This window comes from Lampetra fluviatilis, chromosome 1, assembly GCF_964198595.1.
Source record: "Lampetra fluviatilis chromosome 1, kcLamFluv1.1, whole genome shotgun sequence".
NCBI classification, from domain to species: domain Eukaryota; kingdom Metazoa; phylum Chordata; class Hyperoartia; order Petromyzontiformes; family Petromyzontidae; genus Lampetra; species Lampetra fluviatilis.
In genome coordinates this window covers 33,360,169-33,387,047 of record NC_136275.1, presented here as the reverse complement: position 1 = coordinate 33,387,047, position 26,879 = coordinate 33,360,169, and the positions used below count along the sequence as shown (strand labels likewise).

Sequence of the window (26,879 nt, the reverse complement as noted above, 5' to 3'; positions counted from 1 at the left end):
CTTGACCATGCTTTACCACACTGGTTAGTAGCAGGCTGGTTAAGGCAGGAGCAGACGAATAAAAGTACAGTACAAAAACAGATATTTCTGCATCATTCTTTGCTGCTCATAAAGTAGCACAGCCCCGTAGGCACCCATGATAACCTGGCATGCGCTTGGTGGTCATCTAACCAAGCAGTATTCAGGTTCAAACCTGCTTGGCTTCCAAAATCGGACGAGATGGGGCGCCTTGCGGATGATTTAGAGAGGCATGATATTTTACAGGTATTGTATTTTCCTTAGCCAATGTTTTATTTATACTATTCATTTTCCACCAAATTATATTCTAATTGTGCCAGCCATTGGTGTCAATATTGAGTGGAAGCTTGCCTTGTGTTGGAAATAATGAAATGAAATTATGAAATTGATGATTAACACTACATTGAAAAAATATATGAATGTGAAAGTTACATTGATATCACTGATGGATCGCGTCAATGTTGAAAGCTATAATTTGATGAAGGCGATGCAGACGACAGTTACGATTATAAAGGTAATGCTGACAGTGATGAACGTAATAAAGATGAGAGTAATGATCATGATGTCGGTGAGGTCACTCGCCTGGTCAAACTTCTTCTGCTTCTTCTCAAGGTTGGACACGGTCTGTCGCTGGTGATCCAGGTCTACCGTGAGGTCGTCCAGCTCCTGCTGTAGCCGGGTCTTGGTTTTCTCCACCTTTTTTTGTTTCATTTTCCCACGCGCACACACGCACGCACACACGCACATGGAGGAGCCAAGGTGAGGGGGGAAGGAAAGAGGCAAAGTCAATATAATATGCAGCCTGGGTTTTTACACAGTACAGCTCCAATCCATGCAGAAGGAACATCCAACTCCTGGCCCTAAAACATCTCCAATCACCTGATTATTCTCTGTACCTTACTTTCTTAAGTTTACTCCTCTAGAATGTCTGTATCTGGCTGTCCTTGCAGTCCCACCTCACCAAATCTCCATATTCCCACATCTGACCACGCTAACCCACATGCCACTGATGTCACTGCGTACCATCACAGCCACCCACCTTGTCATATGCGGCGAGCTTTTCCTCGTGGCGGTTACTCAGGGTCTCCATGTCCTTCTGCAGCTTCCGTTTTGCCTCCTCCAGAGCCTCCACTGTACCCAAGTTGTCATCCGCGTGCTTCTTGACGTCGCTCAGCTGTCCGCGATAACAAACGAACACACCAGTTGGATTTATTTTTAATTTAGTCAGTGTTGAGTCTAGTTGCTGACAATCTGTGGAATATAAATCAAGCCACTTCTGTGCCCTCGACGAGGAGGCCGCTCTCCTATCTTACAGTTGCATGCTAATTTCTCACATTAACATCACTAGCCCCGGCCACTTCTTTATAACCCTTGAGCTACACCCATTTCAAACCTTTTAAAACAGTCTGCCTCAGCAGCAGACCATGCTTTCCCAACTGATGACGGACGCTTGTGTTGCGCCAGAAACGTCGTGATTTATTTTATACCTACGTGACTTTACCGAAAGAACCAAAGAGTATGGATTCCTGCAGTCACGAAAGCTTCAAATCAAGATTAAGCCCAAGTCTCTTGATGTCGTTCGGTCATCCTCTTCGACTCGGCGACTAAAGCAGCCAACGCAATAAGTTCACTCTCATACCTGCGTCAGCAGCGTCGCCATCTGCTTCTCGAGGTTGCGTTTCGCCTGCTCCTCCTCCTCCAGCTGCTCCTGGAGGCTGTTTTTTTCATCCTCCATCTGCCGCACCTTCGTACTGAAGTTTAGCTTCATGCGCGTTTCCTCCTGGAGCAATTCCTGTGGACCGCACGCACGGATTGCCATCGTCAGCGTCAATGCTTATTGCATCACAGTTACGATATTAATTTACAGAGTGTATAAATGTGATCTCATGTCAGAATGCCTTTTAAAATAGCGGGGATATGCAAATGAAAGGCTATAATAGGGGAGTGGCAAATAGATGATTGTGCACTATTATTGGTAATGTTCGATTTACTTAAATAACTAGAAAAAAATTATATCCAAGGATGAGTAAAGTTATCTATATTAGAAACAAAGTGGATAACAAAGCAAACATTCTCACTGCTCCCATGTGCACACTTTCACAAAAGCTCTCCCAATTAGCCATCATAGACTTTTGGGGCAAGCGCAATCAGTGAACACCGATTAAGGCCGACACGGAATGATGTGACCAGCACCACGCACCCAGCCGCCTTCATCTCACCCGTAGCGATGCTTTACACACTACGCCAGGAACTCATATTTCAAGTGGAGTCAATGTGGTGAAGGCCCAGGATCAATTCAGCGATCACTCACCACCGATGCTAGGGCACGGATGGTAATCAAATCCAGGCTGCCGAGTTCAAAGCGCAACGCGCTAACTACTGCACCCCAATGTGTGTATGCATGCACATGTAAATGTATATGTGCTTCCACACAAACACACAGGCACACCAATGTATGCTGATTGTGCTCGTTTGTGTGGGAGAATATGGCCAAGGTGGTGGCAGGTCCCATACCTGTGCATCCTGCAGCTGGGACTGCAGGGTTGAGGTCTCCTTGTTCAGCTTGATGGCCTTGCTCTCCGTGTCCGACAGGATGCCCGAGAGAGCCTCCAGCTCGCTCTGAACACAAAGATGGTCCATTAATTTTCATCACAATACCCATTCATTTTATTCAATACCCATTAATTTCCTGCACCTTCGATTAGCACGGTTGGCTACGTATGGTGCAAAATAAGTTTAACGTACATACATTCCAAGTCAGCTCACGTGAGGGCGTTTAGAGATTGCACAGCGAATCCAGTGTATGTTACAAGTTCATAAACTTTAAATTTGTTCGTAAGTCCAAGTATCTCCTCGAACTTAGGGGCAGTTGTCATCTCAATCAGCTTTCTCACATGTAACACTGAAACTGATGATAATAAATTACATTTATATTGTCTTTTATGATAAATACATCCAAGGGACCTTGCACGATCCCATGTATCATACAGAAGCGAAGTCATCAAACAGCAATCAACTATGTTCCACACATCCCCTTCTATAAACAATCATAAAGCATCTTATAAATGTATAATATGAATCGCACAGTAAGCAAGCATTTACCACGCAACCTGTTCTCATAAGCGGTGTTCATAGTCAAAACTTTTAAAAGAACATTTTTTTATCCGACTTAAACCCAGACAAGGAGGGCGTGACCAAAATACTAATGGAAGACGAATCCATAACGTCGGAGCTCGTGGGAGAAAATCTCCATCACTCACATCTTTCCGAAAATTAATTTCTTTAGAGCTGCTTATTATGTTTAGCTTGTTGTCCTTCCCCGCACCTCCGATTAGCACGGTTGGTTACGTACAGTGCGGAAGAAGTTCAACATATGCACGTCATCAGTGCTCGCCGTCCGCTGGGCGGCTCACCAACTCCGCTCTACTTCTCCGACATTCGCCGTGACCAGAGGGGACCGTGTGCGTGGTGGGAGGGGGGCAGCACCTGGAATTTGTTGGAGCGGTCGGCGAGCTCAGTACGCGTCCGCTCGCTCTCCGCCATCTTCGCCTGCAGCTCCTGGACCTGGCCCTCGGCTCGCTTGCGCTTCATCTCCAGTTCGCTACGCGCCTGGCTCAGCACCTTCACCTCGCTTGCCAGCTCACGGTTCTCTCCCTCCAGGCCCTGCTTGTTCTTCTCCACCGTAGCCTTGAACTGTGCGGTCAGAGGGCAGGGGACGCAGGACAGAGGGGTGGCCATTAGGTTGGTCAGGTGGTTCATAATGGTCATGTCTGACATCTGAGAACACGTGGATGGTTGAGTTCTAAACCAGGTGTGGAGGTCATGATAAAAAATAAGCACGTGTGTGCATGTGCATATGCATTTGTGTGCACACTTTTGTGTATGTGCATTAGTTGTGCGTACACGTGTGTCTACATGTACATGTGTACACGCATTGGTGGACTTCACCAGTGATGCATATTCAAACCGGTTCTGGGTCTCCCCTAGGTTGACAACTTGAAAGGAGTACCTCGTGTTTAAACATTGGCACGAGGGAGACAAAGACGGCCAGGCATGGTGCTAGCCACCCACCACCTCATATGCCGTGCTGGGCTTCATTGGTGCTTGCTTCTCCCAACAGTCTGTACATTTGTATTTGCCCCCCATATAGCCTATTCAGGCTATATGGGGGATCTTTGTCCTTGTGTATATATTTATACATTTGCATGCATATGTGCGTGCGTTCATGCGTAAACGAGTGTGGTTGTGTGTTCACATGTATAGGCGTGTCTATGTATGTGTGTGTGCATGCATTTGTATGTGCTGACCCTCTTGGCTTGCTCAAGCTGTTCGGACAGTTCCTCCAGGGCCTGGTTGTGCCGTTGCCGCATGTCCTGGATCTGAGACTCATGGTTCCGTGTCTCCTCATCAATCGCTTTCTTCAGCTCAGTCACCTCCTGCTCGCGCTTGGATCTGCACGTGGAGCAATGAGAAAAATAATCGATTTCGCATTATACACTACAAGGACAAGTGCTGTCCGCGAGCACTTTTTTAAGGATGGCACTGCATACAGAGGATGGTATGGCCAGCACCACACCACTCCACTTTTGCCTCTCCAGTGCTGATGTTCGCAAAGCGCACCAAAACGCTCGTAAAAAAAAGACTGTAACCCAAGGAACATTTCATATGTTGATACATACATAGGCTGTCATTTCCCAACTGTCCAAGATATATTATGCTTTGTTAATTAGGAAAAAAAATCCTGAATATTTATACAGGTCCTACTTTACTGCATTGATGCATAATGACGAATGGCATTGCACCGTGATGTCAGTGCCATCATTATAACGATCAACATTGCAATTAATATCGCATTCAGCACCATTATATCATCACTTAATATTATCACCAATGTCATCATTATCATCATTATAATTAACATTAAAACACAACCACCATCACCCTCCATTCACATTACCTCCAATAACACGGGCACCACCACTACCAGCCACTTCACACCGCCGGCACCACCGTCACCAGCGCATACAGAACACAATTGGCCCTTCTCACTTGAGCTCCTGCTGTGCGGCAGTGGTGTCCAGGGTGTCCTCCAGCTCTGTCTTGAGGGCCTCGAGCTCCTCGCCGAGGTCGCGCTTCTGCTTCTCGGCCTTGGAGCGAGCGGCCTTCTCGGCGTCCAGATCCTCCTGAAGTTCGGCCAGCTGGGCCTGCAGCTCCCGCAGTTGCTTGAGCGCCATGTTCTTCTGGCCGCTCTCCTCCTCCACCCTGGAGTGGGCCGATGCGCGGATTGCACGGGGACGTAAATGAAGGCAGCGGAATCAGAGAGGCGTTCGTGAATGTGTGATGAAGAACACAACTTCATTGCGCACTGAAATGAAAGGAAAGTTTCTAATGTGGCAACTAATTATCTTGGCTATCTTCTCCATACCAAAGCCTTCTTTAACTCTGGACAATTATTACTACTTCATATATTCAACATTTTGCCGAAGTTAGAAAACTGCTGTCATACCTAAGATGCAACATCCAGTTCCAATATCACTTTACTTGATTTAATTTAATGTGAAGTGGTCAGGTTTATTGAAGATCCAGCACTCACTGGGTCACTTCAGCCAATGTTGACTGGCGGTTAAAGTATCTCCTTATCACCACTGTTACTGTTTTGCATGAACATGACTTGATTCCTTCACCCAGGCTTTCTTTAAAATCCCTCGACCCAGGGTTAGATCCATTATTGGCTCTCAGCTGGTATCAAGCAAAGGGACTTATTCACTGATAATATGGGATCAATGGTACCTTTCTTTAGTAAATAGGATCACCAACGAGACTGATGATATTACCATGAATATCACCACCACTGACTGCCACTGCCTCGACTGCCATCACTACCAGGACCTACCACTAGCAGCACTGAACCTGTCACCACTACCAGCACTGTCAATGCGATCGTTCACCTGGCAAGGGCGGCCTGCAGCTCTTCTTCCTTCTTGGCGAGCAGGGCTTTGAGTTCGATGATCTGCTGCTGTAGCTCAGCGATCTGATCGGAGAGGTCGGTGCTCTCTCCATCCAGCTTGCGCTTTACCTTGTCCAGCTCCTGGCGAGACTTCTCCTCGCGCTTCAGCCGATCTGTACCACGAGAAAGTCAGCAGGGGGCGATGGATCATCACGATTAACTCGGCATCGTAATGGCTGAGCGTTAGAGCATTTGCCGCCATGGTTAAAACTGTCAGTGATATTGAGCAAAATATAAACGCCATCTGCTTCACAACGGATGAAAAAAGATGATTACGGCAATAACAACAATAATCACGGTGACAGCAATGGTAACAACCTTGACCTAAAGCTTTCGTGACTGCAGACATTTATATTCTTGGGTCTTTCGGTAAAGTCTCGTAGAACCTATCTACGTGACTTTACCGAAAGACCCAAGAATATAATAACAATGTTGATTAAAATGATTACAGGTTCAACTCACCTCTGGCAGGGATTTGAACTCATGACCAGCAGTCCTGCTATTCTACCAACTGATATATATTCCTAGTACAGATCCTCACCTTCCATATTCTCTTTACCACGGTACAATTGAGCCACACCAGGGCCATCCCAAGCCAGCCCAACGTGGCTCATGAAGGCCTCGGTGCTTATTTTCCACTGCAGAACCTGATTTGTGATATTGGCAGCACAATATCACAAACCGTGAAGACGCATGTAGATGACGCGGTGATAAGGTGTCCTCAGAGTGTCCTAACATCACACGTAATGAACACTATTAACCCTGTGCCTGGCCCTGCTTTGCCCCGAGCCAGATTCAGATTTTTTTGTGAGGCCAAAGTGGCACGGTTTGATCCTGGCAATAGCCAGTGGAGAACCATCTGGACCGTGAGGGACATTGCGCTGGCTTGGCCCTGATGTGCCAGTGGAGAAGGGGTATACGCATCAATGCTCACCTTCGAGGTCAGCGATGATGCTCTCTTGCTTGTTCTTCACCTTGAGCAGGTTCTTGTTGTTCTCCTCCTCCTTGGAAAGGTTGGTCGCCAACTCAGACACCCGCTCCTCAATCAGCTTCTTCTCCTGCGTATTGCACGGGCATCGATAATAATCGAGTCATTTATTTTTCCAGGAAAGCCTCACCGAGTCGAGACTTGTGACATGAGGGTCCTACATTGGGACTAATTGGACAATTCCTTTGGAAGTAATGATTTCTTCAAGTGGGTAAAAACTAGATTAGCGGAAGAAAACACATCACACGCATAAGGTGGCCAATTTCTGGTCACCTTGAATTCAAGTGCGTTTGGGAGTTTCACACAAATCTCCATGTGATTCACCGAGCCTTGCCTCCAAAGCACTGATCACACCAGTGTCCAACCACTCCCAGCAAAAAAACTCCGCGAAACTGAGAAGTGGACGTATCTTGGAGGAGCAAATGGGATTCTGGTGTTTGAATGCTGGTTCTGTACATTGCCATGCGCTTTTGAATTATATACATCATGCCACCTGGTCACATCAACCATCAATGTGACATTTCGACTATTGAGAGGGTGCAAACCTTATTAAACTTTGAATTTTGGTCCTCAAGGATGATCAGGTCCTCCTCCATCTTCTTCAGCTTCGACTCAGTCTGAACCTTCTCGAGCTGCAGCTTCTGGCGAGCAGTTTCCTCCTCCTCGAGTTGGTCCTCCAGGTCCTGAGAGAACGACATTATCCCGCACCTCTGATAAGCACGGTTGGCTATGTATGGTGCGAAATAAGTTCAACATAGGTACATAAAGCACCATCATAATCACCAGCCGTCATTCATCACCACCATCACTAAACACTGCCATCAGCACCTCAGTTTTCATCAACACCGCAATTACTACCAACAGCAACATCATCATCACCTCACTATTCATGTCAGTACCATCTGTTTATCATCATGACCCACAACTAAGATCGCCACCATAACCAAAATAAAAATCTATATTAACATCACCATTAATGACCAAACAATAAAAAAATGAAGTAAAATTCATGCCACCAACAATATGACCACCATAGTAAGAGATTATCAAAAGGTAAATCAACATCAATAAACCTGGGGGTAAATTACAAATGGGTAATTTATGATGAATTGCAATGACAATTTCATTGTAATTTCAGCTAACAATGCTCCAAGTCACTTTCTGCTCAAATGAGCATTGAGACGGTCATCATCTCCTGTTTACAGCCCTGAGTCAGTGATGGGAATTCCACATTCCTATGGAGGGGGGGGGTAGTCTTTTCCATAAGACAACCACTGTTGACTGTCCCACAAAGTGGCACTCATGTAATCAACTCCAGGGAGGGATGATGGACTGGGTTCAACCCCCAAACAGGATTTGAACCCACAACCTTCCGATTGTGACCCGATCTCTTACCACTTAGCCATTTCCGGGATAGCAATACAACTGTTATTTTCATTATAATTGACCAAATCTGACTAACATGGTTCTCACATCAGCAATCATCACTCTCACCATTACATCACCACCATCTCCTCACAACTATTGTTACCATTAAATATGAACTACCCCCCCCCCCAAACCTGGTCATCATTCTCCACCAATCGCCACCACCATACACGACCAACGACGCGATGCACCAGCGTGGGCCCTCGCGCGCACTCCCACCTGCACGTGCTGCTGCATCTTCTTCTTTTCCTGGTTGAGCGACTGTGCGCGCTCTTCCTCCTCCTCCACGCGCGCCTCCAGGTCGTGGAGGATATCCTCCAGCTCCTGCTTCTTGGCCTCGAGACGCGAGCGCATCTCCTCGGCTTCGGCGCACAGCTCGATCTCCGCCTGCAGTTGCTCCGCCATCATCTGCTTCTCTTTTATCGCCTGTGGCAGTGGCCGGGGTCAAGGGGTCACAATCACATGGGGTCAAAGCGATGTTCGGTTTGCTGGACATTTGCCTTCGCCTTTGTAAGTGCACGTGGCACTGTGCGTGTCCGGCCCGCGGGCTGTAGGTTCCCCGCTCCTGGTGCGTGTGCCAACGAGCGAGCGGTGGTGGTGGTCACCTGATTGTGTTTATGCTCCAGCTCCACAAGGTCCGTCTCCGCCTGCACTTGCCGCTCCTTCACCTTCTGCAACTCCTCGGCCTTGGCCAGCAGCACCTCATCCTGGCGGCTGACCTGTAGCAGTGGCTTCACCTGCGCGTGGGGGAGGGGGAAACGTGGGACGTGCGATGCGGGAGCAACAAGAAATGCAGAGCACGATCAGGGGATGGGAGATAGATGTGGACAGTCACTGACGAAGCATCATGAGCCGATTATAAGAATTAATTTAGAACATTTGATATTCCAAACACCATGTCGGTCATGGAGGTTGTTTGATCATACTTCACCACACTGGTGAAGGTGGGGACCAGGACCAGTTTAGATGTGACTCATCAACGATGTGTTTGCCGTGGCTGAGAATCTATCTCAGGTCGCTTGGTTCGTGCGGGAATTACCAGAAATTACTGAGTTGCGACTTATTTTTATTCAGAGCTGAATCTCATCTCTGTCTCTGTATGTGTGGCCACTGCACTTAATTATTAACTAAATAATGTTACGTTCACTTTAGAAACCTCAGAAACTCTAAGAGTGCAAATTAAGGCTGTAACAATTTATCCTCTTCCACGATGACAAATCTTCACGATTCGGGGATCACATTTCAGACGTATGCACCAGTGGTAAAATCAAGAGTCTAGAGTGCTTCGAAACTCGAGTCTACAACAAACGCACACAAATCTATTATCACGCTCAAGATGCATGCGCCGCGAGCGTGCGAGTCAACGATTCTGACGAATGAATCGCGGAACCCCCAGTGGGTACCTTGGTGAAGAGGCGCCACCACTGCCAGTTACGCAGCTTGAGATACGCGGAGCAGTTGCGCTGGATGACGCGCAGTGCACTCAGCTGCTGCTGCCTCTTCCCGAACGCCCTGCACACGCAAACACGATCCCCCAAATAGTATTACAGACCCCAGCGGCAGGCGCTGTTAGCGAGCACCATCAAGTTAAACATGGCACACAAGGGGGCGGTGTGGCCACTCTCGTCTTCCAAGTGTTGATGTTCGCACACTGCACCAGGTACGGATTTAAGGCTGAGTTGACCTAGGGGAGGCTAAGACCAAGTTCAGATACTATTCTTCACTGATGATGTACAAGGTCAGGAATTGAACACAATGTGCTCGCATAGCATTACAATCCATTCAGTATAGTCATCGCTGTCAACACCACCCACAAACATGGTATTTGTTTCATAAACTGGCCAATACCCTGCTATTTGGCACTGTTTACAAACGAAAGAGTTCAAATCTTGGTCGGGGGTTAACGCAGTTCATCATTCAACTGGGATTAACAAATTTACAGCACCTTGTGGGCTCTAATGGCAGCAGTCACAGACTGGCACTGTCATAGGAACACGGAATTTCCACGACTGGGCTCAGAGCCATCTCCAATTATGAGTGCCAATGTATCTAATTTGAGCATGGAGAAACAATTGTAGGATTGCTTTTACTTTTTTATTTTGCCAAAAGCATGCGCAGGTTCAGACAAAATGCAATGTGGACGTCAGGGGTCAGGGTTCAGAGGTGAGAGGAGGTGAAGGTTTGGGAGGGACAGGTAGGTTAGGGGGTCAGGAGTGTCACCTGCGGGCCAGGTATCCGCGGCACGTTGCCTGAAAGGCGATGATGATGTCAGTGATCTTGAGGTCGCGCTCCTCCTCCAGATGGGCGAGAACTCCCGCGCGGAAGAAGATTTTGCTCTGCCCAATGCGGTACAGGTTCGGGTCCAGCTCCAGCCCCTTGATCTGCACGGAGGGGAGAGCGGCACGAGAGGCGTTGAGGGGCACACGGGGAGGAGCTACTGTGGAGAAGCGCAGTAAGTGTTACTGGTTCCACGCTACGCGAGGGGGGACGTGAGTGGATAGCGATACGCACCATGCGCTCGCAGGCCTGTTTCCCGTCCATGAATCCCTTGGGGATCGCGTTGGGAGTCAGGATCTCGTATCTGCACACGAGGGAGTACACAAAGAAGAAAATTAGTCCTAGGGCGCAGCGGTGTGAATGTCCGGTAAGCATGTGGATCATGCCAGAAGCGTTTGAAGGAACGGATAGCGTGGCTGCTATTCCCTATTTAGCCTCACTGTGAGCCAAATGGGAGTGGATCAAATGTAGGAGATGGTTGTGAGGTTGCAACTCCCTAGCATGTTGAGTGTCTGTGCAGGTGCGTATGGAAGCTCACATGCGTTTGCATGCGAGTAGATTAATACATTTTTATATACTTATTTGCACGAATAAGAATGTGTTGTCAATGCATGCGAGTTTATAAATGCAAGCATTTGTGTGTATATGCGCATGTGCACATGTAAGTGTATGTGCTTGCATTTAAAGGTGAACATTTCGTATGCGTGTGTGTATGTACACCCCCATAGTGTACAAGTTAGTGTGTTGCGCAACTCACCTGGTGACCCGAGTTCGATTCCCGCTCAGGGCCAATACCAATGACGATTATCTGAATCGGCCCTGGGCCTCCCCTAGGCCGACTCAGCCTCAAATGAGTACCTAGTGCAATGTGTACATATCGCTGGGAGAGACAAAGGCGGCAAGGGCGTGGTGCTGGCCACTCACCTCCTCATGTGCCATGGCGACCTTTATAGGTGCTTGCTAACAGCACTTGCCTCAACAATTTGTTGAGGCTATAAGGGGGATCTTTGTCTATCTTTTAGTACACCCCCGCAGTGTAGTGGTTGTTAGTGTGCTGTGCAATAAACCTGGTGACCCGAGTTTGATTATCTGAACGGGACCTGGGCCTCCCCTACGAGTGCCTGGTGCGGTGTGTATGGTGGATCTTTGTCTTAGTGTACACCCTCGTACCTCTGCCTGAACTCCTGGAAGATGATACGATTGGGGAAGCCCTGTCTGCAGATACGGATGCCCTCGAGGACTCCGTTACAGCGCAGCTGATCAAGCACCAGGTGCGGCTCCAGTTTGCCAGCCTGTGCAAGCAAAAAAAACCACAACATGAATAAAACATGCAATTTGAAATCATGCACACATTTACACACGTACAATGCGAATCTTACACATTAATCATACAAATACCACATAGGTTTTCACAGGCAATGATATAATATATTTTTTTGTGAGGCCATGTAGTGATCTGGCCAAAATTGTGGGTAACAAATTGCTAATAGTTGTTTGTAAAAATTGTTCTTCAACTTAACGGTGAACTGGAACAATAATTGGTGAATTAAATTATTGTCTACTCAACAATTACATTTATACTCAACAATCACATCGCTACGTCAGGTGATGGAGGGTCTTAATGCAGAAATGTGGCCAGATCATTAACCACACATGAATACGCATGCACGCACATTAAACAGGAATGTTAAACATGAATCAAATAAGTTCAAACACGTCAAAATTTATAGATTATTGTCCGATTCCTGTATTTTTCATATTCCAGGAACGCCCGTATGTGTTATTTAGACTCAATGGGCCAGCTTCAGAACTTGACAAAATGGGCAAGGGAACATTCATCGGCATGCACGCACCTTCTTCTCGTGGTTGGGGATGATGCAGCGCACGAAGTTGGGGTTGGTGTTGCGCAGCGTGGCCATGAGCTTGGTCAGCTGCTCTTTGTAGAGCTGCCCCACGGTGCGGAACATGCCCTTGCGCGTCTTGTAGGTGGAGCCGAAGGCTGTGTCCGTCATCCCCGACACCGTGTCCAGACCCACGATGCGGTCGACTGTACACACGGGGGGAGGGGCACACGCGCACGACGTTCGCTTGGCGTGGAACGACGCGTCCCCGTTTACATTCGTCGCTTAAACATCTATTCTTGCGCTCACAACACGGGCAATGAACCAAGTGCGTGAAAATCCAGTATTGCTGTCGATCAATTCATCTCGTTTATATTGCACACTTCAATAATTTTTACATGAACGCCCAACCTATATTTTATACAAAACACGGCACATTTAGTTAAAAATGACAAAACAATGTATCCTGTTGCACCATTGTTGTTATATATTTTATATTAAAAAGGAGATCTAAAAGAGTCCAGGGAATATAATTTAAAACTAATACAAGCATACATGACAAGTAAGGCCAATTACAAAAGACAAGTAATAACACCAGATACCTCACTTGCCTCATGTATTTGTGCTGCATTACAGATGGACTGAAGAGATGGGCTTTTAAATAACAGTTTATATGTATCTTCTATCAGCTCTTCTGATGCTTATGTGGAGATTGTTCCATCATATTATTAAGCAGCAATATAAAGTAATGATTAAATCCCACTCGATTAACAGACTCAAAGGCCTATAATGCAACGTGGCCATATTCCTCATTGGCCAATTCACTCCTCTTTCTCTCACCCTTCCCCGCCCCTCATCCGACTCTGTCCCGCTCTCCCTTCGTATCAGTCCATTTCTCCATCTCCCTCTACCACTTGCTTCTCTATGCCATCATCACCATCCTCCAAAATCATTGCCCCCTCTCCGCTCTCTCACCATCTTTCCAGAGCTCCGCCACGAACTTGTCGGACGACTGATGCAGAAGCGTGGCCACGTTGTCGTTGAGGGGGTCCATGTTTTTCATCAGCCACTCGTCGGCCTTGTAATCCACCTGCCAGGGGACACGTGGCACCGGCCCACAGACTCGTCAGACCCGGTGTTTTACTCGCGGCGATGTCACGTGTAGCCCTTTTCGTCAATCCACTGCTGGATGAAAGCCTCGTCCATGCTGTACGGATCATGGCGGCGATATAACCACGCTGTTCAGTTCGGGTTTGTGAAGGCAGGTAGCATAGACGTTAAGAGCAAAAATGCATTTTGCTGCACTGCCCTGTGCTCACAATGTAGCCCTCTACATAATACCCTCCTGTAACAATACTAAGTACTGACATTGAAAGTGGAATGGTGGAGGTTTTAATATAATTGTCATCTGCATCCGAGATGTGAATTCTCCAGGGATAGAAATACTATCTCACACCAGCTTCTCTTTCACTCATTTTGCCACTTGGCCTCAAAAGCGTCACGTCACCTTGCCGGCGTAGTGGATGACAGAGAAGTCTGCCTTGTCCTTGAGCTGCTTCGGCTTCTGGAACTTGGGGTGCGTGCCCTGCTCCTGTACCAGCTTCTCACAGAACGACTTGTCCGTGGCCTTGGGGAACCAGCACTCCTCGTCCAGCAGTGCCAGGATGCCCGGCGGCCCGGCCTGGGTTGAAGCGCACGCAACAGCAGGCGCCGTCGTCACGCATCGTCAATACGGCGTACGTGGACACTTTACAGCAGGGGTGGGGAACCTACTCTCTCCGCCCCCACCCTCCCCCCCCGGGAATGTAATTTCATACACGGGGATCTTCATCTTGCATATGTGCACATACCGGCTTCTCGATGAGCTCGATGCATGGCTGCAGGTCGAGCCCAAAGTCGATGAAGTTCCACTCAATGCCCTCACGCTGGTACTCCTCCTGCTCCAGGATGAACATGGTGTGGTTGAACAGCTGCTGCAGCTTCTCGTTGGTGTAATTGATGCACAGCTGCTCAAAGGAGTTCAGCTGCGATATGGGAATGTTGAAAGAACAAAAATAAACACGTTATTCAGACTGGCATGAAAACCACTGCAACTATTAAATGAGCGACGATCATCATCAGCAGCGGCCATAGTCTATCAACTGCTGCATGAAAGGCCTTGTCCAACTTGGTCGCCATCCCTCAAAATCGCACGACGAAACAATCCGCCTCACTCCTGCACACGATCCGATATTATCGTTATCGCTCCACGATGGTTATACTGTTCGGCATGTTCCCTCCTTGAGCTGCTACTGATACATCGCTCTCTCTCTGGTATCAGTATCCTGCCTAAATGTACTTATTTTCCCTTATCAGTCACTTTGATGTCTTTAATCTGCATATGTTCTCTATTCCATGTGTACTTCGTTCTATCTCCAAGTGGAATTCCAAGCGTGCACCACTCTCCACAAGTCTGAGAACTTTTCAGCTTTTATACCAGCTTAGCATGCACGACCACCAGGTACATCGCGGGCTCAAAACAGACACTGCCAGTCCATTAGACACTGCTATATTGTCAATGCTAACCCAATAAAGGAATCCATTAGATTACACAAATACTGATAGCTTCGTGCAAACATTGCCAGCTCCACACACAGTGTTAACCCATTATATTTTTTGAATAACCCAAGGCAAACACTGGCAGCCCAACAAGCACACAGCGAGCCGCATACAGACACCGCTTTTTCTTGGTTCTTTCGGTAAAGTCACGTAGAATGGAAACAATAAAAATAATAAAATAAAACATAATAAAATTATTCTCACGACGTTTCGCTGTCTCCCCGACAGACCTGGTCTTCACCTGATGACGGCTGCTTGCGTTGTGGCCGAAACGTCGTGAGAATTATTTTATTATGTTTTATTTTATTATTTTTATTGTTTCCATTCTACGTGACTTTATCGAAAGAACCAAGAAGATGAATCCCTGCAGTCACGAAAGCTTTAAATCGAAATTCAGACACCGCTTGTTCCGTGCTAGCCCCACGACAGGTGGCGGTGGGGGCTACCTCGAAGATCTCGAAGCCGGCAATGTCGAGGATGCCGATGAAGGAGGCGCCCTGACGCTTGGTGCGGTCCAGAGCCTTGTTGAGGCGCTGCACGAGCCAGCGAAAGAGACGCTCGTACGTGGCCTTGGCCAACGCCTCGATAGCAAAGTCAGCCTGGGCGACACGGACGAGGGAGAGGTGCAGAGATGGGCAGAGAATGAGAGAGGAGTGGAAGATTGGGGTGGAATGAGACGGTGAGTGGGGGGAGAATTATATAAAGACAGGGGTCAGAGAAGAAAGTAATGGGGAGAAGGGAAAGAGACAGAATCAGATGGAGACAGAAGAAGACAAAAGGGGAGAGCGGACAAATAAACAAACATTGTATTTTATACAGTGAAATTAATAGATGCGAGGGAAAGCAATGTATTATGGGAGCATCTCAGAGTGCATTATGGGACGTTCCCTTACCAGTTCCTTGGTCTGGGCCTTCTGCACGTAGTCGCGGCCGACCTTGATGCGTGGAGTGAGGATTGCACGCGTGAAATCCGTCACGGCGATTCCCAGCAGGTGACACAGCTTCTGGGCAGCTGGTGGTGGTGGTGATGAGGGAGGGCAGTGAGGAGAAAAGGAGATTGAGAGGGCAAGAGCAGACGGAAAGTGGGGGAGATCCAGCCAGAGAGAAACATGCACATCAACTCATGGCTCGTTTTTATTTTAAATTCAACAAACCTCATGTTTTAAATATTTTTTTGTGGTTATTTATATTACCAACTTTTCCTAAGGTGCTGCTGTGATTATAGTGTGCTTGACTCTCAGTCAGAAAAATTCTTTACTCATATCTCGGTCGGGGTCGACCCAGCACATCATCGCTACAGAGTGTGATCACATGGAAACCCACTTTGCACGAAATTAGCAGTGGTTGTCACTTGGAAATTGACCCACCATAGCCATATGGATATGCGCACTGGTATCTTATAGCTGCTAAGGAATACGAGCACTGTCCTATGCTCTTTAAATCAGGTAAACGTTGTATTATGACTTTATAGCTAACCAATGAGATGGTGCCATCTGGACTCCCCCCCCCCCTGGCTAGCACATCCTTTACCAGGGAACACTCCCAGAGGATGACTATGACAGAGATTAAATCTGTTGTCTTCCGAATGGATCTCTTAATCAAATACAACGTCAAGGGAAGTTTAGCCATTTGATCATCATTCCATTTAGGACCTCAATATAAAGGAGGCATAGTATTTTAATGTTACATTCTCAAGAGTATCTTGGGCCATGAGCATTAAGTTAACTAAATTACAGAACCCAATTTAATCAAGGCTGGCTGCTTGAGAGTTGAACTCAGCGGTGGCTGGCTCAGTGACTCCGGCACCACCATTAGGACTCATAACGGCAACGACTTCACAATTCAGTAGGCTTACACATTTTAAGGTGGGTTTTAGAAGTGCATGTCCAATATATGCAAGTCAGCTTTTGCATATATTTATCAATGGCGTGAGTCACACATTACGGGTGAATGTTCAAAACCTAACAGGTGCATACGAGTGAGCATTTTTAGAAGTGAATTATCTTGCCAAATGTTATAATACAAATGATGTTAGACTTAAAAATGTGAATATCCTATCCTTAACTAGTCAAAATTGAATTCATGTAAGCAAATATATTTATCTAAACGATCTGACATTACCTTAACGATCCGGAATTATGTCGATGTGAGTAGCGTGAATATCCTTAACTTATATATACGATCGTGAACATCCTATCGGCGAAGTGAACGCTCCGTCACATGGTGTGAGCTGTGCGAGCTGCGTGAGCCGAGCCCTAGAGCGTTTCGGCATCGTAAAATCTGCGTTAATCTGTGCTCAAGAGAGCCATGCCAGTGAATTGTGCCTAATTTCCATGACCAGTTTCAAGTGAGAAGGATCTGTGGCCAGACTGGAGTTGAACCTGGGCCCTATGTTCCCACAGCAGTTAAAGAAGTGAATGTTGACATCTAACGATTGTCCTTGGATCTGTCAAGCGCTCATCTTTAATAGCGTAAAGCTCTAGGCATCAACAGTCGGGATTGCCACCACCTCACTCCATCACGACACCAAGTTCGTTTCTAAGTAATACTAGTCAAGTTAAAAATTAACTAAACAAATACATTTCAAGTGGGGACTCAAAATAACATCCCTCAACATCGCATTAATGAACACTGCCCTATTTTAACTAAATCATACTATACATGTAAACATATCCACTGCTGCTTGTTATTGCTATTTGAAATTCCCTTCCTCTTGCCGTCTGCACTGCCCCATACACTGCCACTGTTCAAGTTCAGGCTGAATACTTTCATCTGCTGTCTCACTTCATGAGGTGTCTTCATATGCTCTTCTATTATGTCGTTTCTAGTCTGCCTCTTATTCACTGCTCTCATTAATAATCCATCTTCAAACTCTCAACATGGGAAAATTGTCTCCATTTGTAAAGCTTCTTAAATGTGGTTGCATTTACATGCTTCATAATCCAGGTTGAAACATCACTCTCAAATTACTGTACTTCATCCCAGGACACACATCCAAGGCGCAGATCTTTAAGAACCATTTCTTGTTTTGGTTGCCGTTTTAAATCGCATTTAAGATACAACTACACAAAACCTTATTTAAAACAGTCTTATGAAATCACTTTTAGATACTTCCTATTACCAACACACTCCTGACTTCGCATCGATTTCTGCCCAGCGAAGATCTCATTTTCCTGGGTTGATCACTAGGCCACAAGGGGGTGTGGATTGGGAGTAGTACCTACATATTAAGCAGGGGCTACCGAAAGGCAGGAACTAAGACGGCACAATGTGGGAACGCCATCCAGCCTGGTTTTGTCTCAGTTCGGTGACAGCGCAACCACATGCTACTGAGAACTGGTCATGGAAACATAGATTTAGAACGTGGTACACATCACAGGAAAATAATACAATACCTTTCACTAAAGCCAAGTCAAACCTGCCAATGCGACAACCAACGGACATTCGTGTTATCTGGAGGTCAATATCATAGCTCCACCATCGGAATGTGTGCGCAAGCATGTACACATACAGTATATGTGCATGTGTGTGTACAAGTATATGTGGAACAGTACGCATAACATGGTTGATCAGTAGGGAGCCATCCCTAGAAGTCACTGGCCCACTGATCAGATTCTCATTGTAGCAGCCTACCATTGTATCTGTAGCATGGTATAGCCAAGGAAGGCTTCTCGAACTACATGGTATACTGATGAACATGGATTTTCTGCTCACGCTGAAAAGTAGTTCGGAGAACATGCTGATGAACCTGGGAGCTTGCCTCCTGAGCTTGCCACAAAGAGATGGGCCTTACTTTCATGGCGGATATAAAACACCTGCCGATCAACACTCAATCCCTTCAACTCTCTCTCCAAAAATAATATGCTGGATGTCGAGAGCGTGGAATAGTTCCTGTACCTCGGCAATGTGCGGATTATCAGCGGGTGACAGTGGTTAGTGGACTGTGCTACGAACCCAGCAACCATCCAATTCATAAGTAGCAATTGCATACCTGTCAACGCATACTGTTACCCATATTCTTGTACAGGGAAATTGACTTCAGGTCCATACAGTGTACAGCCGTTTCCATACGGGCAAATAGTTTTTCTGTGTATTTGTGTTTCTCCCTTGTGATGGTACTTTGTAGGATGAACGTTGAGATTTATAAGGGCACGGGGTGACCAATAAGGTCTGAATTGGTCTGTAATAAGGGAAGCACTGATAAGGTGTTGACAAGTATGCAATTATATCCAAGCAGGTCATAGGCCTCCCCAACATCATCTCGGCCTTAAAAGTGTACCTTAAGGAGTTTGTAACCATCAGCACTGGGAAGACGAACACTGTCAATCATAGTGTTTAGCCACACCACCCCATCAAACACCATGCGAGCCACAGGTTCTCACTTACAGCACTTTCCCCTAATTCTGGTAATGGCTATAGGTAAGGCCTTTGTCTCTGTGTACGTGTATATGCTTACCAGTGTTGTCTGGCATCGAAGCCTGGTCAGTGTTCCTCTCCTTCTTGAAAACAATGTTTCCGTAATGGAGCACGGAAGAGACCACGCGCAGCAAGGCTGTGGGGACACGACGCACGCAAGTCACGAGGCCAAGAAACGTCCTTCCCATCTCTCTCGGTCAGCACAGTCTCAGATCACATGGGGGGGTCAGGGGGTTGGGGAGAAATCCTGGCAAGAAAACACCACGAACACTTTTGGGGTCTCTTCACAGGTGCAGTTTATGTGCAGGTGCGTGCGAGTGCGTGCATGAGCGTCGTACAAATCTGCTCCTCGTGCGTGAAGCCCATGATGTTCATAGAGGAGGTCGTCTCCTGGAAGTTGTCCTTGTCCTGTTGCCCTGGGATGACGACGTTTCCGTTGGACAGGAAGCGGTAGTTGTTGTAGCCCTCGAGGAGCAGGTCAGCTGTGGGGCCAGACGGGGAGAGACGCAAGAAAGATGCCATTACTATCGTCGCTATGGCAACAATCAAGAGTTCAAAGGTCTGCATCGCCATTTGAGCAGACAAGTTTCAAAACCCATAGGCAACTCGGTTGTTAATCCCCAGGGAAAGCCATTTCTACGTCACGTTACTGAAGTCAATACTACATTTGACAATTTTTTTTCTCTATTTATGATTTCCCTGAAACATTAAATTAAATTGCCTCTACCCTACATTTACTATCCATTATAATTCAATCAGACTAGATTTGAAGCTTTCGTGACCTGCAGGAATTACTCTTTGGTTATTTCGGTAAAGTAACGTAGAAATAAATAAAATAATACCACATTTCGATTGCAACACAAGCAACCATCATCCGGTACAAATGAATGAGAAAACAAACATAGCAAACTTAGAAATATAATGCAATACAACACAGTCAGCCAACACAACAGTCAACACCCAACCTGGTTGATTACGTTCTTTCAAAGATTGCAAAATTTGAGAGAGACACAAAACACAGACAGACACACAAGCAGAGAGAGACTTACACATGCTTGTGTTGCAATCGAAAAGTCGTATTCTATTATTATTATTATTTAAGTTCTTTCTACGCGACTTTACCGAAAGAACCAAAAAGTAATTTAATCAGGTTATGGTATACTATGAGATTCAATATTTGGCAATGATGAATGCAGGTGCTTTTAGAAAACCGATGCATATACCCATAAAATGCAATTTTAAATACTAATAAGGTTAAGGTTTTTATGATTTTTATATTTAATGCAATAATTTATTGTGCAGTCATTGGTGACAATCTGGGATGATCAACTCTACATTTTATTGCCAGTTTAATTATTGCTGGCTAATTCTATTCAATATGTATTCTTCATCGCGTTTTACACTTTTCAAATGTTTTCTGTACTGTTTAGTTTACACATTGCAACACTCCTGCTATTTTAGGGTACATAATCCTAACCAAAGGTTTGTTACGGGTTCTGATGCACGCGTATGCATGTGCCAATGAGGGAGCATGCATGCATGTGTGTGGGTACAATAAAACGCACTTTTCAAGTGTTCTCCTGCGCCCGACAGGAGCTGATAGAAGATGTGGAACGTTCGCTCATCCTTCGCCTGCCGGATGGCGCGAGACTTCTCCAGGAGGTCTGAGCGCGCGGGGTCGTCAAGGCAATGGAATGACTACCATCACCGTCACCATCATCGTTCATTTACACAGCAGCTTTCACCATGCATTTGGCCCGCTGGTGCAATAGCTACAGTACTCGACTAAACAATCTAAAGGTGTTGATTTCAAATCCCATTTGGGGGTTTTCTTGACTCATCATCGCTCCAGTGTCAACAGTGGTTATCCCAAGAGAAATACAGGCCCCTGTCATAAGAATGTGTAACTTTCATCACTGACGCAGGGCTGCCAAGCCTTTAAAGCATCACTTGCCGAGCTTCAAATACTTTTTCGAATCATCCTGCTTGACATATTTGGCCAAGAGGAAATGCAAGAGCTTGGAGATCGCAAACCTAATGAGGAGAACACAAACTCCACTACTCAACTACAGGTAACAAAACACCTCAAGCCCTTCAGGTGGGCATCTCAATCGTTGTGGCTCCATCTGTGCGATTCATCAATCCCAGCACCAAGTTACAATCAAATAAGATTATCAGCACATGTTATTTGTGCCATTTTTATTGTGCAAGACTAGCACGCACGCCACGATTCACAGATAATTATCGTCAGCGGGGGCAACATTGCTTCGTGGCTTTACCCAACACGGTAATTTGCCGGTAATTTAAAAATTCGCATTGTGACGCCAGCACTCGTGACCTACTCTTTTTTTCGAATAATATCATGGGATCGTTAACACCCACTGTGGAGTACATGATGTTTTTGATTAAAAGTCACAGTATAGTGATAGTTTTTACCCTTTCAACTGGTACAAAAACTGACACCTTTATACAAGGCATCATGTTTGCAATAACCACAACACAAGCAGTCAAAATGCAAACAAAAAGAAACAACTCTGATAATGATTGGTCCAATCAACTTCAAGGACAGTGCATATCATTATCAGAGTTGTTTCTTTTGTTTGCATTTTGACTGCTTGTGATGTGGTTATTGCAAACATGATGTCTTGTATAAAGGTGTCAGTTTTTGTACCAGATGAAAGGGTAAAAATCTATTGCTATATTTTGCCACTGGTAAAGGAGGTCTCAGTGTAAAAGTCACAGTATTCACCACAGTTTACACCAGGGCGACCCACTGGCCTCGTACCACAAACCTCATCAACAGGAAACGCACTACCAGCGGGCCAGGTTTGTCACAGACATGCAGTGCCAGCCCTGTGAGTCTAATGCCGAATAAAGCGGGATCCTCAATTTGGTATACAAGTGCGAGCAGTCGAAAGGATACAGGTCTCAATGTTTGCGCCGACGATGTACCCAGCGACGTCAAAGTTGATGCGGATGAACTTCCCCTGTGAAAATAGTAATTTAAAACAACACACACATCAGAGGGCAGTTTATAAGTGTCAAGGCAGAGAGCCAAAAATATATGACCTTCAAAAGAGATAATATATAACTACTTCAAACTTTTATGCAAATGACCTCCCTCACCACTATTTCTAGGTCTTATTTCAAGTAATGTAGATAAGGGGCCGTCCATAAATGACGTCACGCAATTTTCGACTATTTTTGACCCCCTCCCCTCGTCACACGGCGTCACAAAAAGTCAGACCCCCCCCCCTCAAATATGACGTCACAAAGCTCTGCCCACCCCCGCCCCAAAGATAAAACATGCTTCAAATTGCTTTAAACTATTGTCATTGTAGTGCGTATTTAATGTGGCGCTGCACTCTGATGTTGTAGGAGAAAACATGTATTAATTTATTAAAAAGTCTATTTAATTAAGTAGAACGTGTTGTCTATATTTATTTAAAGTTGTGCATTTTGATGTGACGTCACATTTCTGAAACCCCTCCGTCACACATCGTCACAAATATCTGACCCCCCCCCCCCCCTAGGTTCGTGACGTCATTTATGGACTGCCCCTAAGTTAATTAATCAGATACACTTTATCGCGTATGTAATATTTTGTGATTAAATAAACAGCTTTAAACTCGCTATGACTGAGAAATTGGTTTAACCCCAATTCTATAAAATGGAGCTAAGAACCAAGTTCTTGGAAATACTGGGTCAGAGGGCAGAAATGGCCATTGAGCCATAGACCCAGGAACTTTAATAAACCTGCTGGTGCAGTCATCCAACCTGGCTGTTGGGACTGGCTCTTTCTTGAGTAGTTCACAAGGATTGAACCCAAGCTGACACAAGGGGAATATCCTAAATATACCACGTGCCAGGGCTCAACCCCTGCATCTCAGACAGTGATTTTTCATGCCAACACCCAAAATCTGGGCTCCGACCCAGTACTCAAGAGATACTGGTGCAGAGCTGGAAAAATCAATCACCAACCTCCTAAGTCAATGTTACTTTAAGCTTATAACACATGTAGTACACACCCCCACTGTAGGAAAAGCAAAGGTGGTACACAGCCCTGCGAATTCTTACTCGTGCTACTGTTCGCAGAAGGGCCTCCACTTGAGAAAAAGCCCCTTGAGAGAATATTTTGGCCTACTCTTCTACACTGCCTTGAAAGAGGTTGACGTACCCCAGCAAATGCAAACTGCCAATTAACTAACTGTGGTGTACCTACCCATTTATACTACAAGGTGGACAGAGGCACGGGGAGTTTAGAAATATTTCCATTGTTTGAATTGCAGCACCGGGAGATCGAACCAAACCAGCCAGCAGCCACCCACTGGAGGCCAGGCCTCCACTTAATCTCTCTGCGTGTAGAAGGAGGAGCCGCAGCTCTGCTTACGAATCGCGAGGAGTTGTCGTTCTTGACAGTCTTTGCGTTGCCAAAAGCTTCCAGGATGGGGTTCGCTTGGAGTAGCTGCTTCTCCAGTTCACCCTGCATATGTTTTGAGTATGGGTGTTTGAATGTGTGTGTATGTATATATGTATGAGTGTGTATACGTATGTGTGTTGCGTGTATTCAAGTATGAGGGGTATGTACGAGTGTGTTTTGGCAAGTGGGAATGTTTACGAGTGGGTCATTGTGCACGTGCGTAAATGTTCACGTGTGTGCGCGCATGTGTGCGAATAAGGTAAAGTCGGTATAACGTGTAAGTATATATAAGAGTATGTATGCATGTGCGAAAGTGATTGTTCATGATTGTGGGTTGAGAATATGATCATCAACAATGAGCGTTAAGCCACAATAACAAAAACAACCATCACCACCACTTCTGCAGAGCAATCCCGACAGCAGAAATGTATTACACATCATTCCAATATCACAACCTGATGGTGGCAACAAAACTTCACACAACCTACACGCCAGAGCAGCAATTGGTACCACATGAGGTGGCACAACGTTAGTGGCACCAATTTATTCATGTCCAACGCAAGTGAATTATGTGATAACCCACTCATTTAAAAAAAGATTATCGCATCATTCTCTTTCATTGACCGTGCAAGGAAATTGATGCCACTAAAGTATTGCCACTGCAGGTGGCACTGGCAAGTGGAATATATCGTCTGGCCCCACAAACCATCATGGGAGAAGCCCACACCACCTTGCAAGCCTCCAGTTGCAGGCTTTGTACATTGCCGCAACAATTCTTAACCTCCAGGGCTTAATGAACACACCTCAATAAAGCAAACTTGAAGCCACGGTTTTCCCAAGCGATGTTCCTTGAAACACCACGATACACCCTATCGAGTTTACCAAATTTGCATCCTTCCAAATATATGGGTCAATGGATACTACATGGTCCTGATGCTTGAAAAGTACGTTACACGTGATGCAGAGCGCATGGATTAAAAAAATGTCATGACATTTTTACAAAAACTATTTAGCGGAGGTTTACGCAGTTGTATTGTATAGCTCTCCGATGTGTGTTCAGGTTGTACTGTGTTGCTTGGCATGATGTTCGACGTTCCGGTTCATGTACTTCAGTTCCTGAATAAGCTCCCAAAACTTGGTTCAGATTAATTGGCTATGTTAGGTGGAGGGTTTAGGATACACATTTTACTTAACGTTATCGGACCCAAAAAAAACTTATGAATCAAGCCCCAAAAACGGAGCTAATTCTCTGATATTGTGCCAAACAACATGGTACAACTCAAAAGATATCGGTGAGCTGTCAAACAATAATGTGAATTATTCATCCACGAAATCCTTATTCAGTTTGGACTTTTTCATGAGGATCCTGTATTGGGATATGCATGTGTAGATTTAAGTGTGAGTCTGTGACAAAGTGTCGATTTAAATTAATCGGCATTCCCTATTTCACGTAAGACATTGACACATGCAGTATCTTAATGACTTAATTTGTATTTGAATGAAGGCAATATTGGTAACTCAGAAAGATGCAATATGGTGGTGTCTTGAGGACTGGCTTAAAAGCCTGGAGATCTGAGCATTCAATTGAGATTCTCAGATACTGGAATTTAATCTTGTTTACAATTCTCTCCCCCCCCCTTGTACAAATCAGACATCGTGTGGTAATGTACAATCTGATCACTTGATTTCTTTGACAAGGAGGTTACACTGGCTCCCAATCTGTCAATGAGTACAATACACTATCAGGATATAATAATCCAAATGGGGGTTGTCGCAACCCATCACACCTTCAAGTATTTTAAACTCAGTACCACTTTGAATAAAATGCTTGCCTATGGGAATGTGAAATCTCCAGTACTGGCTCTTGGCTGTCAACAAAATTAGTGCTGCCCTGAGATTTCTTATAGCCAGGAGATGTTCATTCTTTTCTTAACTGTAGCTTGGAGGTTGTACATTACGATCAAGATGAAATGGAAATAAAAATTCGAATGTCTGTAGTAACTGTAGTAAATAGTCTTGGTTCAATTCCAGAGTACAGGTGTACATTGTGTAGATTGGTTTGTAAATTAATAGCTGGATGCCAAGAATCATAACTTAAAATATAATTGCTGCTCTATAGAAACATCACATGCACGTTTCTATACATAAAACATGCACATTAACAAGAGCAGCAATGTACGCAGACCCACAACTACACATGCACATGCATGTACATGGCACCTCACCAATGCCATGCCTGAGCCAATGCCCCTCACATTTTTTGCCTACAGCTTTAGAGAATATTAAGTTAGGTTTTTGGAGATATTACCAAGAGATCAGCATCTGTGGTTTAGGAAGTAGCATTAAAATAATTTGTCATGAGTTCCAGGATGCCTTGGCTAATGGGAAAAATGTTAAATAGTGGCCAATCCAGTGCTTAGTTTTTTTTTATAAACATCTTTCTTAACTGAAGCCAACAAGCAGGGAAAATTGTATATTGTGTATTTACTTTAAGTGTAAGCATAACTATGTGTGAAAAACCAAATTGTCTATTCCAGATGGACATTTTAGACACTCTTTTGATACAAATTATACCCTAGTCCCTCTATTCCATAATTGTAACATAAGTCATGGCAAGAGCTGAATAAATGGCTTTAAAAAAACCCTGGCCATTCAGACAAGCCTCACATGTCAGAGAATGAGGACTAAAAAAAACAACAGAACTATTTTTGAAGGGAGTCACAATGATGCCTCTCTCACCCGGCAGTGGTTCACCACATGCCAGTCATCCAACAATTATAAATGTTAGCACTTAACGCTGTACAAGGCCAAATTAAGTAAAAAAAACATTAAAAGACAGTAAATTATTTGTGCAGTTGTAGGTGACCAGGCTGATACCATGCAACT

At 45.4% G+C, this 26,879-nt stretch overlaps 1 protein-coding gene across 3 annotated transcripts in view; it reads right to left on the bottom strand.

Annotated features, from left to right (window-relative positions):
- Positions 1–26,879, bottom strand: part of LOC144934853 (myosin-10-like) — a 110,767-nt gene that overhangs the window by 9,437 nt on the left and 74,451 nt on the right. For all 3 annotated transcript variants that reach the window (XM_078861080.1, XM_078861089.1, XM_078861099.1), the window contains 27 exons: positions 23,964–24,056; positions 22,497–22,560; positions 21,139–21,237; positions 19,912–20,055; positions 19,614–19,709; positions 16,051–16,169; positions 15,604–15,756; positions 14,410–14,583; positions 14,067–14,240; positions 13,535–13,649; positions 12,572–12,765; positions 11,889–12,010; positions 10,953–11,022; positions 10,662–10,822; positions 9,845–9,953; positions 9,047–9,178; positions 8,661–8,867; positions 7,559–7,696; positions 6,960–7,083; positions 5,967–6,138; positions 5,068–5,280; positions 4,326–4,470; positions 3,505–3,711; positions 2,533–2,637; positions 1,658–1,810; positions 1,058–1,192; positions 601–714 (listed from right to left, as the gene is read on the bottom strand). In XM_078861080.1, coding sequence (XP_078717206.1) covers positions 601–714; positions 1,058–1,192; positions 1,658–1,810; positions 2,533–2,637; positions 3,505–3,711; positions 4,326–4,470; positions 5,068–5,280; positions 5,967–6,138; positions 6,960–7,083; positions 7,559–7,696; positions 8,661–8,867; positions 9,047–9,178; positions 9,845–9,953; positions 10,662–10,822; positions 10,953–11,022; positions 11,889–12,010; positions 12,572–12,765; positions 13,535–13,649; positions 14,067–14,240; positions 14,410–14,583; positions 15,604–15,756; positions 16,051–16,169; positions 19,614–19,709; positions 19,912–20,055; positions 21,139–21,237; positions 22,497–22,560; positions 23,964–24,056 — 3,732 coding nt within the window. The remainder of the gene's footprint in view (positions 1–600; positions 715–1,057; positions 1,193–1,657; positions 1,811–2,532; positions 2,638–3,504; positions 3,712–4,325; positions 4,471–5,067; positions 5,281–5,966; positions 6,139–6,959; positions 7,084–7,558; positions 7,697–8,660; positions 8,868–9,046; positions 9,179–9,844; positions 9,954–10,661; positions 10,823–10,952; positions 11,023–11,888; positions 12,011–12,571; positions 12,766–13,534; positions 13,650–14,066; positions 14,241–14,409; positions 14,584–15,603; positions 15,757–16,050; positions 16,170–19,613; positions 19,710–19,911; positions 20,056–21,138; positions 21,238–22,496; positions 22,561–23,963; positions 24,057–26,879) is intronic.